At 29.6% G+C, this 16,017-nt stretch overlaps 2 protein-coding genes across 2 annotated transcripts; both read right to left on the bottom strand.

Annotated features, from left to right (window-relative positions):
- Positions 1–5,838: 5,838 nt before the first annotated feature.
- On the bottom strand, positions 5,839–8,479 carry Osi3 (Osiris 3). Its single transcript, XM_077431568.1, has 5 exons — positions 8,387–8,479; positions 7,628–7,803; positions 6,430–6,623; positions 6,139–6,353; positions 5,839–6,066 (listed from the first exon to the last, which is right to left on the bottom strand). Exons 1-5 carry the CDS (start codon positions 8,477–8,479, stop codon positions 5,839–5,841), a joined length of 906 nt encoding a protein of 301 aa, XP_077287694.1.
- A 4,649-nt stretch (positions 8,480–13,128) lies between these two features.
- Osi2 (DUF1676 domain-containing protein Osi2) lies at positions 13,129–14,874 on the bottom strand. The gene is made up of 6 exons (XM_077431567.1): positions 14,725–14,874; positions 14,469–14,638; positions 14,242–14,388; positions 13,724–13,857; positions 13,501–13,644; positions 13,129–13,427 (listed from the first exon to the last, which is right to left on the bottom strand). The coding sequence occupies exons 1-6, from the start codon at positions 14,872–14,874 to the stop codon at positions 13,129–13,131; spliced, it is 1,044 nt and encodes a 347-aa protein (XP_077287693.1).
- Positions 14,875–16,017: the final 1,143 nt, after the last annotated feature.

Below are 16,017 nucleotides of genomic sequence, written 5' to 3'. Positions count from 1 at the left end.
CTATCTCTCTTCGTTACGCCAATCATACAGCATTTCATACTTCTTTAAGTACATTAGACTTTGTGTAACTTTTTTAACAAAATACATGATCTCAAAAGTTCCATCTTTAATAATTTTGTGTTTTATGTAGCCAAAAAGAAGGTGTAGATATCTTAAAGACACTGATATAAATTAGTTCTACATATCATATTATATATATTATATATCTTATTAGATGTACAAAACCACAAATAGCAATCCATGATTATTCCAAATGTTTACATTGTCTTTGACCTACCAAATTTCCATACTGTTTCAAATGTACTGTATTTATTTTTTAATTTTACCAAATATATAGGCAAACTGTTCAAAATTGGCTGTTGAATGATCGTATCTATGAGTAATTTAATATCCAATAAAACTCACCAAATCATTATTAAATCATATCTTTACGTAAATGTGCACTTTGAATAAATTATTAACATGCAAGTAGTCATAAACAGAATCTGTTTATGCATAATAAAAATTATAGTACCGTAAAAAGTTTTTTTTTATGAGAGATACAATCGTTTTTCAGCTTGACTTCTTATAAACGTGAATATTTTACTCACCACAAAGAATACATTTAATTACGTAGGGTTTATATATTATTACGTATGCAAATAAAAAAAATCATATAGATCTGACATACACTTGGAAAGTGTAGGTACTGTTTTACCACTCTAAAAAAAATATGATAATTCAAAAATATAATCTGATACGGTAATTAAATATTCTCCTTTGTGAAGATTTCTTCTTAACGTAAACAACCAAATATTTTGCTAGAAAGTATTCACTGTAGTCACTTTAATTCAATTTATATTTTCATTGCATTTACATACATTAAATCAAAGTTCGTTTTGTTTCAACCACGATACATGCACGTACTTGCATACATTAACATCGAAGATCGTAAGCAATTTCTCGTTTATTTATTTCGCTTTTAATTACAATGCGTGTGTATATATTTGTTTGTAAATACTTGCATACATTAATTCAAAGTTCGTTTGCGATTTCTCTAGTATTGCATATTTATTTATTTCGATGTTAATTGTGTACAACGCTCTCCATACATTTAATTGATTCTTAATTGAGTGTTTTTCAAATTTCACAATGAAGACATTCAAATGTGATTTCTCCAGCGAGCCCAGCAAATTATGCAAATTGCAGTTCACTTTAGGCAAATTTCACATTTTAAAAAAATATATATACCTATTATATTTGATGAGCGTCCACATAGTTGGTCTCTACGAATGTGAACCATTACCACAGTTAGTTGGCGATGCTGTTAATGAATTTTCACGGACTATTTATCGACCTCAACAGTTGCAGTAGTTTTCGAATAAACACAACCGGAAATGACCATTAGGGATACATATGTGTATACGCATTATCGTGTCGGCATGTATCGTGCAAACTCCTAAGCACGAGCTTATCAGACTGTGTAAATCGTAGTTTCTCAATGAACACGTAGATTGAAACTCGTCGTGTCGTTGATGATTATTCCATCGTCTGTTGAATATAAAACTTTCATTTGTACTTTTTTGCATTTTTAATTCATGGCGAAACGAAACGATCATCGATGACTTTGATTCCGACTTGCAATAGTACAAGTTTCTAATTTAGATTCAGATCTGATCTGAAAAGTAATGGATTTCAATCAAACAGTAACTAGAAAATGCACATAATAATAGCGTTCGTTCAGATGTGAACATCTTTCGAGATTGCAGATCAATTAAAAATCATTACATTTGTTGTTTTTTTTTTTGTAGGAAGAGGACGTCAAAAAAAGATTATGCAAGTATTTTTACCGTTGTTGTTGGGTGTCAAAGCTGCAAGTACACTGATCGTAGCAATTGCTGCTGTAGCACTTCTTACCTTCAAAGCCTTCGTAGCCAGTAAGCTTGCCCTTATCGTCACCATTGTCATGGTAGTCAAGAAATTCTTAGCTGGTTTCTCAGGGTAAGTAAGATGGAATGAACAATTTTATCAAATAATACGTTAACTTATCATTTTAGAGGTTTAATTTAATTGTAATCTTTAGACATGAAGAAACATTGTGAAAATTCATTATAATCATATATCAATACTTCATATTGGAGCCAATTTTCTACTTGATTACGTATTTTTAAGACGACTGTCACTATGATAATTATACAATTAGTATCTACATTATATTGTTATTCAAGATTGTATCTTTTTTGCAATTGATTTTTTTTAGATTATCTTTATCACATTTGACGCTATGAAATTGAATTAACATATATATGGTTGCAGTTGTTTTAATTTATAACGTGCATAATTCACAGATAAACAAACAACAATGACCATATAAGCTGAATTCTTTTTGAATTGATAGGAAATGTGCAAAAATGATAAATATTAAAATGTATAAAGAAAAGAACATTCACTGTATAATATTTACATATATAACACGCTATAATTTAATTTATTTACAAGAAATGACAATTTAAACATAAATTTATATTTAATAACGCTAAATAATACGGTTATTCATATTAAACTCTGTAATATATACGTACATATTTATGTACTCTGTAAATTGTGTTATACATACATATGTACATATATACAGGCCCGGCCCGAGGGTATATGGCGCCCCTAGGCAGATCGGTATCTACGCCCCCCCCCCCCCCCCCCAATAAATTTCATGAAAGTTTTATGTTGAAGAAAATTATATTAAGAATTAAATTTAAAATTTTTATTCAAAATCAATAAAATAAAATGAAATACGGATAACTAAATAAATTTAATTTGATAATGAAGATTTTAATCAATATTCAACAATAAATTAAAGAATATTCTAGAGTGATATTTCTTTTTTCGAATATGATTGGTTAAGATATTTAATTTCGTGAAGCAAATCCATCCGTGATATATTTGTAAATATACATACATACATATTTTTCAGCGGTATTTTATATAAAATACAATTCCAAATTACCATTTGTACCGACGACAGTTTTCTTTTTTACAAATTTTATTCGCGAGTCGTTGATATTTGACAGTCAACTTCCTACGTTCCTCGTAAATTATAATATTTTACAATCAGTATTGTTACTTCGAGTAGAAAAATTAAGTTGAATATAGAATGTTTTATAAATTCAAAGAATGCCAAATTATTTATTTTTATTTTTTCAATTTACTTATCAATAAAATGGTGGCGCCTCATGGCACCCCTTGTCTATGACGCCCTATGCACGTGCTGCTGCACCTTTGAGCCAGCCCTGCATACATATGTACACATATAAGGTTTCAGATGTTAAATACATATGTCTATTACCCTTAGAGCTGATTGAACTCAATTTTTTCACGACGTATTTTAGTTTTTTGACAAATATAATTGATATAGTAGAGAATGAAAAAATATAAATGGCAATGGGTAGGTCACGTAGCTAGAAGAATGGACGAAACGTGGACAAAATAAGTGTTGTTATGGTACCCGATAGAATGTGAAAGGGTAAATGGAAGGCAGCAACGAAGATTGATAGACGAAACAAGAAAAATATGTAGGGTGAGATGGATGAGAGTTGCCCAAAATAGAGATGAATGGAAACATGTTTGAGAGGCCTTCACCCAGCAGAAGATGATGATGATTAATTTTACACATTATACATATATTATATATCACATTTAAAATGCGAGTTGACTTATTTTCAGATCGGTAGCTCAACACAACCCCTATATGTACTCGCAGTACCCAATAGACTTCCCCTCAGCTGGGGCACATCCGGGCTACTCTATGGGAAATTCCGGTTACGCGATGGGAAATTCCGGCTACGCAGCACCTGAATTATACGGAGTATCCGGTCTATCATCACAAAGTCAAGATCAATCCGCAGGACTGGGACACGCCCAAGATGTAACCGGCCAATATTCACAAAGCATCTCGGAGATCCAAAATCCAAACGCCACATCGAAATTCGTTCCGTCAGCTGGAAAAAGATGGGATGGTACGTATGATGATGATGATTACGATGTATTGATACAGCGCAGAAGTGATGTGTTCGATACGGACGGTGTGTATAATGTCACCGTGTCCGATCTCAATAGCAAAGTGTTCTTGCACATAAGAAAACAGCGAGATGTATCTGAAGATAAAACAGTAAATCAAATTTTGCCATTAAGGGCATCGGGCTCACGCTCGGATGAATCTGAACCTAGATATTTTGAAAAGATAGTCACTATATGGATTGGTGATCTCAGCAAGACGATATATCGCGTGACTTTTGAGTTTCTCTTGAATTTTCTAAAAGTTCTGGATATTAAGAGCAAGATGTTCGAGTCGATCTTGAAACATTTAGGAGTCAAATTAGTGTAAATTTATTTTAGTCCAAGATCGTACTACTATTATTAGTTAATGAAATATGTAATGTTTACTGTAAAATATAAAATGAATTACACGCATTTTTTTATTATTTATTAGTAGTGTTTTGAACTATAAATTGGGAAAAAATCAGTTTTGTATGAATAGAATATTAGATGAACAAATATTCAATTAGATTTTCGTTTAAATCCGTTTAAAACTATACGTATTTCAATTGATTATTCTTGTATTTATTTATTGAATTAAATTTTTAACTATTTTTACTCTTTTTAATAGGTATTAAGAAGAAGCCGATGTACTACGATAACTCAAGATATTCAGGAGGATATCAAGAATATGAACCATAAGACGGAAAACACCTTTAGAAAATTCTTATAATTTTCCATTAGCTTGGACTGATTTTTTTTGATCGTTTATCAAGAATTCTAAAATGTCTGAATTTATATTTTATTTATGTAAATAATTTAAAAGTTGTTTGAAACAATTCTTGATAAATCTTCAAAAATCAATCACATTACAAGCGTCACATGAATATTTATTTTCACCATGGTACCTATTAATTAATTTATTTTTGTAATTTTATAATTTAATAAAAAAAATTAAAACTATGCTTGTTTTTTAGTGATCAATCCATTATTTGATTTTGAATTCATTTTCATTTATTTTTTTAAATATTCAATTGTTTTGCTTTATGTGAAAAAAAAATAATGAAGTTATTAAAAATGTTAACACCAATGACTTAATTTCAACTTGGTTTTATGATGGGCGTATCACTGTATTTCACTTTAAATCATTCACTAATCATAGCTCGTATTTTGCCTCTTATTTTCCAGTAAATAAATTTTACTATCAATTATCCACTTAACTTCCGTATTTTAAATAGAATTGTGATATTGCATTGAATGGGCTTTTATAATTTGAAACATTTCTTATGGGACATTAAGTATTGCATATTAAAAATTGAATTCAGCATTTAGACACCATTTTTAATGCATATATTTAGGTTTACATTAACATGATGAGAATAATTAAATAAATAACATTTCTATATTTCATATATGTACACACAACAGTAGTTCAAAACTTTAACATACATAAATGCTACATTTTGAATATAGGAAACCAATAGTTGCCACGATATATCCAAAAGTAATCAGATTTAACATTATAATGGAAAAAAATAAATAAATAATAAATTAGTTAATAGTTTATGTCACAGGTATCTATCATTGTTACAAAAACATTAAACTAGTGTTTAATAAATTAAATAAATATCTTATATTAATAAAGAAATTCAAGAAATACAACAATATAATATTCAAAAACATTTGAATGAATATTAAATTGGAATTTTTTCTCTGAGTATAAATTCGATTGTTTATATGTACAACACCTTCCATGGAATTTCCAAAAATAAATAATAATTTATATTATTTTACATTCGACTCGATTTACAACGTAAAATGTAAACTTTATTGAGAATTCGTGTCCACGAAAGCTTCTTCCTTTGAAACCTGTTTACTGTTTACTGATTCACCAACTTCAACAGCATCTTGTGGAACGTGTGCTGAATATGCTAATTCTTGAGCATACTGATTATCTGCACCCAATCCTCGTCCCCATCCAGAACTATAGGTGTCATGACCAGAAGCCTCGTGGCCATGATGTGGGTGAGATAGTACCTCGTAAGTCACATGTTTCTGAGAAAAAAATAGTATAAATATTATCCCTTATGCAAATCATTTATTACAGCTTATCAAAACAGTATATACCTGATGAGAGAAGAGCTTTTTCAATCCAATAATTCCAGCAAGTAGTAAAGCTATCTTAGAAACGAGGAGCGCTTTTCCTACAAGCAAAACCAAACCCTTGAAAGCTAATCCTCCCAAAAGACCAATTTTCATAGCAGCAGCCGCCAAAAATGGACCCATGTTCTTCATTTTTCCTCTTCCATTTTCAACAGCCTCGACAGATTTAATTGACATGCCTGAAATAATCCAATTCAATTAATTTCTATTGCGTTATTTCAAAGTTCAAATCAATTCAGTTTTATTCAATATTACCAATATTCATTGATCCATCAGCATCGGGACTATTCTTGACTACTAACTCAGCATCATCGAATATTCTCCATTTTAACGATCTGGTTTTGACAAATGTCCACAATTTATTCAACAAGAGTTGCGTGGCTTGATCATCATCTGAACTTCCATTCCTAGCCAAATCTTCTTCGTTATTATTACTTTCGACATTTGAACTGAAACATGATAATATAAATAAGATAAAGACGAGTTAGACCAATTGATGATTTTGCAAATTTGCACGAAATGTTCACATCAGTATTAAATATACGTCTCCATATTATTGGCACACTTTAAAAATGTTTAAAAAACAAGTTTAAAAGCATTGTATGCAGAAGAAATGGTTTTGCCCCGAACTATTTCAATGATTTTTCATGCAATTTCAATGATTTTTATGCATTTCATTCCAGTCAAATCAATGATTTTTATGGTTAAATTGAATTTCAGTGCTAACTCTTTTATAAACATAATAAAAGTGATCTTGAAAAATAATGCATGCATATTTTTAATCTATTCAATAGTTGCAAGAGCATACATATCTTACTTCATAGCTTCTGAATAATGTAAAATAATATTAGTAACATGGAAAAAAAAGCTCAAGAAGATAAATGATCTTTTTAATTTAACTATTCTTCAAATTTTATATAGAAACTAAAATGAAAACTAAATCTGAAAAATGTTTAGGTATATTTTCCGTAGTAAAGATGCATTCTTCGATCCCACATACATGTATAATATTATATTATATTTTGAATAAAAATAGTGTCTTTTTTTAAGTCAGATCTTTCTAGACATGATCCTGCATAAGAATTGTATCAAAATTTTAAGATTTTATTGTCTACCTTATCATGTACATATGTATATACATACATACATACATATAAGTGCATATCATTAGCATATGACATGTGAAAAAGATACACTCTCAACAGATCGATGTAATTGACAAGACGCACGCTCTATTGACCCAGTTTTCGTGGTTTCATTTCCTGTTTGACATATATGACATTAACTGACCACTTTATTACAACATATTACGTATAAGAAATGAACCGGAAATGCAATTTTAAAATCTGTCCGCCTCACGTCATATTCCGATATTTGACATAAGAAATTTTCTACTTCATACTTCAAAAATATACATACATTGAATCAATTTAATTGCAATTCAATCACTTACGAGTTTTGTGTTATCTCGACATCATCCCCTATTTGTATGGCCGCTTTCTTCAACATCCTATTCATGTAAGTGACTAACTTCAATATCAAACAAGAGCTCACTTCCCTTTGAGAACATTTCACGTTGAGTTTTCTTATCAGAATGTCTTCTAAATTGTTCCCCTCCTGAGCTCGAACCTAAAACGAAAGCGTATAATATACTAAATAATCCCGTTTAACTTAATATAGGCCTGCTAAGTGCATTGACGTACATATGTCATCGTATCTCTGATGCGTAACTAACAATGCACTTTTATTGAATGAGAGCGCAACGTGCCATTTTTATGCACAAATGCAACTAAATTGAACAGAAAATATGGATTCATTTTATATGAAATTCCTTACAAATAGTATATGTATGTATCATTGAATACTTTCTATATATGTATATAAAATAAGCAAAAACAGACAAAATATTCTCACAAAATCATGTATATTTATTATTGATTATTTATGTATAAAAAACTATTACATACAAACTGTTCACACAAAATCAAGTAAATTTTAGTACTATTTATTTATTATAAGCACTCAATACTATATGTTTATGTAATAGTTTAAGAAATACTATAAATGTGTCGTTTTATATTTGATCAAATAATTTTTATCAAAGGAATGTCATCAATTAAAATTCAAAAAATTAAATTTAGTTCATTTATTATTATTATATATTAAAATATTATATTAAATGAATGATATTATATTATATAAAGGTACTCACTATATTTTGAACGTTCTTTCCATTGATTTCTTTGTCTCCTTTGCTCAAACCAACGGCCAAAATTACGAACAAAATTGCGCACACGATCTTCATAATTGCCGAGTGTGTATAATTTCAAGATTTTATCAACGTTTGCGTACAAATTTAAATAGTTAAATTATCACAGAACTGCAGGTGAGGTTTAATTAGTAGCGTTCGTTCGTCGCGGCACATTCAAACACAAAGCAAGTAACGAAATGCACTTCAAGTGCATGGTCGATGCAGTTTATATATGAGCCGGTTAGTTCTAGTCTCATTTCACTGCCGCATCTAACCAAACTATTACTACTCGTTTTGCACCACCATATAGCAAATCTGGTCTGACTGGATGCAGTGAAACGATACACAGTTGCATTTATTAGCAGATGGGCTTCCGAGGACTTCCTACCTAGATACATAGATGCTGATATTTTTTCATTTAGTCTTTTGAACTTAAAGTGTACTTTGTGCTGAAATTTTCTATCGAAACGTGTTTAATGCTATGTGCATAAGACTTTGTTTATATACTTGGATGTATCAGATTTGAATAGCAGTTAAATGTTCAGCTATTTTATCTTATATATATGTACATATGTACATATATGGTAGTCCATTAATCGTTATGACATCGTGTGCGTTTTCGTTCCGATTAATAACTGGTGCTATATTGAATTTAATTAGTTGTATTGTAATGCTATTTTTCTTATAAGAGGATGATTTATTAGCGTTAAGTAAAATTCTATTGTCGTTTTTTTACGTTTTAAAAATTACTTATAATTATATGTATGTAGGTATGCATGCGTACATTTATTTCATTTAATAAATTACTTAAATTAAAATAACATTTATATAACATAAAATTTTTTTTAAATAACAATTATATTTTCCTCATATTTCCTTTGGAAAATGTTCTATTATATAATATAAATTAGGCTAATTAAAAAAATAACAATTAATTAGCCTAATTTATATTATATAATAGCACATTTTCCAAAGGAAATATGAGGAAAATATAATTGTTATTTTAAAAACCATGATACATCTGTCTACTAGGAAACACAAATGATGCACAAAACAATTTAAACATTATGTAAATCAGCTTTAAATAATCTCAATGAAGCAATCAATTATATTCAGATTTATAATGGCAATAATTTAAATGTTTTTTTCAACAAATGGTCAGTAAATTTAATGAAAATATAGTGATAATAGTTACATATAGAGAAAAATTAACTGTCAGTAAACCGCTTACTGTTTTTGAAAAACAAGTTATTGCCAATCAATCAGCGACCGATAACATGACTCTGACCAAATCAAATACATGTAGTTAGTGACCAAATAAATACAGCTCATTTATTATCAGAGTATTTTTGACATCTATTTACTGGCCATCTATTTACTGACCAAATCAAACATAATTAGTGACTAAATAAATACAGGGCATTTATTATTAGAGTATTTTTTGACAAACAACAATAGTCAAGCAGTCAGCGACCGATAATACAGCTTACTGATCATCTATTTACTGACCCAATCAAAAAAGCTAGTGACCTAATAAATATAGGTAATTTATTATCAGAGTATTTTTTGACAAACAGACAATACTCAAGCAATCAGCGACTGATAGTATAGCTAACTGATCATCTATTTACTGACCAAATCAAACATAGTTAGTGACCAAAAAAATACAGGCCTTTTATTATCATAATATGTTTTGACAAACAGACAATACTCGAGCAGTCAGCGACCGATAATATACATAGCTTACTTATCATCTATTTTCTGACCATATCAAACGAAGCTACTGATATAATATGTAAATACAGGCCATTTTTTATCAGGGTATTTGTAGACAAACTGACAATAGTCAAGAAGTTGGCGACCGATAAAATAGCTTACTTATCATCTATTTAATGACCGAATCAAATGAATCTACTGACTATATATTGTTTATTAGTGAGAACTTAATTTAAAACTATTGCGCATTTTTAATTTTTAATTTAAATTAACACCTACTTAAATGTATTTTTCTATCTATTTATTTAGGTATATAATTCTATATGAATAACCGATCACATATTGTACGTATAAACTCATATACCTACTTTAAATTGCACTGTAAATAAACAGCTTAGAAAATTTAGTCGGATCTAACTTTAATTTGGATAAAAACATAATATATCTATTATTTATTTAATATTCTTGATATTATTTTAAATGTGAAAAAATATTCCTATATTAAAATTAGAAGACGTACATATACATATGTACATATATCTTACATTGTATTCGTTTCTAGCGAAACGGTTCATCGTATTATATTTCTCAATTCAGTAGGTTATGGGTTTCATTTTCAGACGTTTAGAAAATCGGATTTCACTATTGTAGGTATCGATGTGTCTGAGCCCTTTCACTTCCAGTTATCCTTTAATCTTTGACCATTTTAGAAAACTTTCAAACTCAAGATATATGTACGTACATACATTATATTGGTGTTTTCTGGTACCGTAAATCCCGGTGCTGAAACTAGTCAGAATACCTGGATTACAGTGCTGGCAGAAATTTCTTTAAAAATATTATTTTTACAAAAATAATATGGAAAAAACATAAAACAACATTATATAATGAACAATGGTGGGATGAGCAATGACATTCATAGTCCATTTGTTTGCTCTAACCCGTTTCGACGCCGGCTTGCCGTTTCCACGTAATGGTATGAACGGCCTGTATTGTGTCGCAGATATTGTGCTCAACCGCAATGATATTTGATGCATATTTTGACTGATTCGAACTCAGAATCAATTACTGATCACGTTTTCATGATCTAGAAAAATGTGTATTGTGTGTCAGTGTATTTTGGGGATTTTTTGAACACCGTTCGTCCAATCGAACTGAAACTTAGTATCGGTTACTAAAATTCTTATCGATACGACGTAAATTTTTTCAAATTTTCAAGTTGACCGGCAATGGTACCTCCCCTTATACAGTAGGTATCCTCTTTTTTAATTTTTTGAATTGAATTATCTCCCAAACCGCTAATCAAATTGGACTGATTTTTTTTACTTGTAATAGAAATTATTAATATTATACGCCTAATATTTTTTGAATATTTTTTTCTTAAGCCTAGAGATTCAAGGTTTTTCATGTTTTTCTCAGAAATCAAAAGTAGAAGTTTTGTCTTGTGTAAGTTTCCCTACATTTGTGTTCAATTTGAATCGAAAATGCTCATAGCCGGTATGTGTGAACGTGTATGTACATACATATGTTTGATTATCGAATTTTGTTTTTTATCCTTCTTTTATTCCTCAAATATATAGATAAAGTCGTGGGTTGGTCACATTTTTTAATAAAGTCAATGTATGTAATTTCAGTTTTTGTTTTAGGTGGATTGTTTCGATGAATAATTACTAGACGGCACAAACTATCGCGATGGAATGAAAGTGATGTTTTTTAATGTATTTATTGTGTTTTATTTAATCTTAGAAATCTATGGATTGCGAACCGAAGATTTAAAGAATTTAGCCAAACTCTCAAAATACGAGCGCCAATATGAGAGTATTTTTTGCGTGAAACATCGGGAGAGTTTACAAAATGCAATTGAACATTTTTGAAATATGAAAACATGCAATTGAACTTTTTTTTATACATTTGATTTCCCGGTGCAAGCACCGGGATTCTGGGATCGGATATTCCCAGCACCGCAATCCCGGTGCTGAAGTAACCTTCCGGGATTGGAAGCACTATATAATACCTATACATCCATCTTATATGTATGTTAGTTTGCTGTAATGCATATGCATTCCATTCAACACCTTAAGTATTGTCAAGAATGCGAAAGTCTCAGTATGATATTTCCACAAAGTAAATAGTAAGAAACGGTCGTCTTGAAATAAATTTATCACATTCCAATTGAATTCTTCGTTCGCATCTTTAACTCAATTCTCCCTTACATACATGAGAGGATTTCCAGTATCACCTATTCTACTAACCGCCTTACAGTCACGTTCCGGTCATCAAAGGAACGACATTCTCAACTTGTTTTTAAAGCTGACAATGTTCTTGGTATTATTATAGCTATATGTGTATTTACAGTGTGAGCATCTCAGTATCAACAATGGTAAGCATTGTGATAAAAATATAATTCTATACATTTTTTCATTTATATAACAAAGAAAATCTATGTGTGTAAGTACCATTTACATAGTTTCAAGTTTATAATGTCTGTTTGTAAATACATTGCTAATTTGCTTAATTGCTATGGCAATATTTTAATTCAAAATAGATAAAAAATGGAACAATATACATATATATATATATATATATATATATATATATATATATATATATATATATATGTACGTATGTATGTGTGTACATCACAAATAAAATATCAACAATCTAATTATTCTTCATTTTTATTAATTTATTATATTATTTTAGTTCTAATATAACCTAACTAATTTTGAAGTTTAAATAATTCATTTGAGTATTGAAACAAAATTTATTCGCAATATTAATTACAAATTTTCTTCACAAAGGATATATTAAAAAATGCAGAAATAAAAAACGAAATTTTTGATATACTTTTATTTATCACAACTTTCATGGAAAGAAGTATATCCTATTTGACTGTACATTCCATCTTATATACAATAAATTATTATGGAAAAATTAAATATGCATAATATAATATAATATACTAAAATTTATTAATAAATATTTGGCTATTGAGCTTCGGCTTCTTTGCCTTTGGAATTCCTATATTCCCAGCCTTGATAGGCCATTTGTTGAGCATAAGTGTTGTCATCTTTGAAGGCTATTCCACCGGATTGTGCTTGCTCTCTGCCATAATAACCGTTGCCAGCATCCCCATAGTGATGTTGATGATACGATCCTCCATAGCTGTTAACTCCAAGACCAGCTGGTGAATATTGTGGTCCATTGCTGTAGTAATTGTTGTGGCCAAAGCCTCCGATTGGTGATGTAAGGTGTGGCTTGCACAATTTGAAATAACCGATGACTCCTAAAATAGTAAATAAAAAATTATTATAAAAGGATTTTATATTTGTTATATGAAAAAATATCAAAATACTCACCGGGTACAATGAGAGCTAAGAATCCTAAAAGTTTTTTGAAACTAGCGAGTCCAAGGATGAGTGGTAAGAAAAGTAAAAGCTTCAACTTGAACAGTTTTAAGATCAAAAGCATGGGAATGAACAGTTTCTTCAACTTATTCCTCTCTGTAAATAAAAATAAAAATGATTAAATAATATTTTATACAATTGCTTAAAATGATTTTATACAATTTGATAAACATACTGAACAATGGAGCCTTTTTATCTTCAAGCACGTCAATTTCTTCTGCTATTTCATTAATGAACCTTGGTGAGTATCGTCCATCTTCACTTACTTCGGTGTTGACATCGACTTCAAATGCTGATGATTTTAAAAACCTGAAAATCATATTAAATTATATATAAATATTTTTACTTTTTTATATTTTTACCATAATTTCGAGCCAAATAATCAAAAACTTGAATTTACAATTGGCTTTTTAAGGACTTCCACATTATATTGCTTAAACATTAGTTTAATTTAAATAAACAAGATGTTGTATTAATTTTAAAATAATTTTATGAAATGCTTACTACTAATAAATATTTTAAAGCCATCTGCTTTATTTTCACACAAATTTTCTTTATAAAGCGACATCTATGTAAATTATATATTAAATAAAATATTTATATCACACATTAAGCTTTGAATTTAAATGGAATAATTATATTTAAATAATATTTTGAAATTAAAATTCATTAAAAACATATTTAATAACCCACCTTTCGACTTTCCTCATAGCAAATTTGACAAGGGCGTCCCATTCGGAATCTTCACCTTTAGCTTCACTTGAATATTCATAAGGTTCATTAACCAAAGATCTCAATTGATTTTCTGGCATCCTCACAATTCGAGCACCATCTGACAGGCTGTATTTAATAGAAAAATAATTCAGAAACATTTTATATATTACTAAATTCAAAATAATTCAGGTCGACCGACAACTTACGTATAAGACTCTTTCGAAAAGAAATCATTGAGCGAACCCAAAGCTTGTGATTTGAAACATTCCGCCAAATCTCCAGTCAAACAAGCCTCGTTAATCCTCGCCAGGTAAGGATCTTGATTAGGTCCAGTTCCTAAACCAATCCAATCCAACAAATTCCTTCCTTGCCTATCCTAAAAATAAAAATACATGATATGAATATAGTCGCTTATTTATTTATTTATTTATTTAAACTCATTTGTTTTAATATAGTACTAACTCCACTTTCAGGTACATGTTGAAGATTGTTCGATTGGATCAAATTCGATGGTGCTTGATCGGGCAACCTGATATTTCCTTGTCCATGGGATTGGATTGCTACCATAGATGCAGCAAGGGCTACCAGCATCCACTTTGCTCCTGACAACATATTGCAAATGTTCCGAAACAACCTATTAACTGAAACAAAATTCACTCACTCAGTATATGTAGGTATGCACAGTGTTATCATTGCACTTTCATTTGATAAAAAATCGACGTGAAATTTCTACGACATTTCTCTTTAGTATCATGCATACATGCTTATACAAAAACGTATCTAAAAACTGAATCAGATCCAAAATCATCCTGTGTGTGTGTGTAAATATATAAATAAATCTCAGTCTAACCTAAATTTTCACCCATTTTTCGCGTTTCTCGCGTTCTTTCGTACTGCTAGAGTCCCGTTTTCTTGCTTCGCGCATCGTCAACGCTATTTTCGGTTTTACTTGTCACTCGATTTCCAAAATTTAAGTTAAATTTGGTGTAATGTGTAGAAAAAAATGGGTTGTGTTCAATAGTGAACCGTTATGTAGTGAGCGCGGCACGTAGACTGAGGTATCTGCAGCCGCTAACTGTACATCGATAATACTACTCACACACACAATCGCCTTTCTAATTAATGTGTATTTTTTATTATAAAAGTTATAATAATAAAACAAAATTTTGATTGTTTTATTGTAAAAATTTATATTAAAAAAAAATTGTCCGTGTCTATGGCTTGAATTCTTATATTAGAGCGTTGACCTCTAACTTGGTTTCAGGGGGTTATTAGAACGTATGTAGAATAGTTCCGAAATTAAAATTCAATTAATTATAATTCTGAGTAATCAAATAGTCGAAAAATTCAGTGTTGTACTTTGTACGGTGATTATTAATTTTATATTATAAATTTGACTATCAAAAGAAGTACTAGTGCTAAAAAAGTATTTGAAAAAAACATGTTTTTATATTTTAAATATGTACGATATAAAATAATAAAATATATTTAAAGTGTCATGGATCTCTTGATAGCATTTAAGTCATTTATAATTTAAAGCATACGTGTTTATACCATATGAAAAAATCTTTGATGATTTCTCTTACGCTATTGGTATGTTGGCTCGAGATTTTAAAACGTGTCATTAAAACAAAAAGTGTAGTAATGAGACGAGCTTTTGCATATTTTTTATAAAAATAATATGATTCGTGTTGAAAGTAGCCTACCATTTTAACTATAGTTTCCATTGTGTTATTTGTATATGTATGTATGTAT

This window comes from Arctopsyche grandis, chromosome 5, assembly GCF_051622035.1.
Source record: "Arctopsyche grandis isolate Sample6627 chromosome 5, ASM5162203v2, whole genome shotgun sequence".
Taxonomy (NCBI): domain Eukaryota; kingdom Metazoa; phylum Arthropoda; class Insecta; order Trichoptera; family Hydropsychidae; genus Arctopsyche; species Arctopsyche grandis.
This window is presented reverse-complemented; position numbering and strand designations above follow the sequence as displayed.

Bases quoted from the DNA above. Each gene is read 5' to 3' on its own strand.
- Osi3 (XM_077431568.1), bottom strand. From the start codon at position 8,479: ATGAAGATCGTGTGCGCAATTTTGTTCGTAATTTTGGCCGTTGGTTTG. The intron at 7,804-8,386 runs GTGAGTACCTTT...CTTTCGTTTTAG, and splicing joins GAAAGAACGTTCAAAATATA to GTTCGAGCTCAGGAGGGGAA. The intron at 6,624-7,627 runs GTAAGTGATTGA...ATCATGTTTCAG, and splicing joins GTCGAGATAACACAAAACTC to TTCAAATGTCGAAAGTAATA.
- Osi2 (XM_077431567.1), bottom strand. From the start codon at position 14,874: ATGTTGTCAGGAGCAAAGTGGATGCTGGTAGCCCTTGCTGCATCTATG. The intron at 14,389-14,468 runs GTAAGTTGTCGG...TATTAAATACAG, and splicing joins TTTTCGAAAGAGTCTTATAC to CCTGTCAGATGGTGCTCGAA. The intron at 13,428-13,500 runs GTGAGTATTTTG...TTACTATTTTAG, and splicing joins CTTAGCTCTCATTGTACCCG to GAGTCATCGGTTATTTCAAA.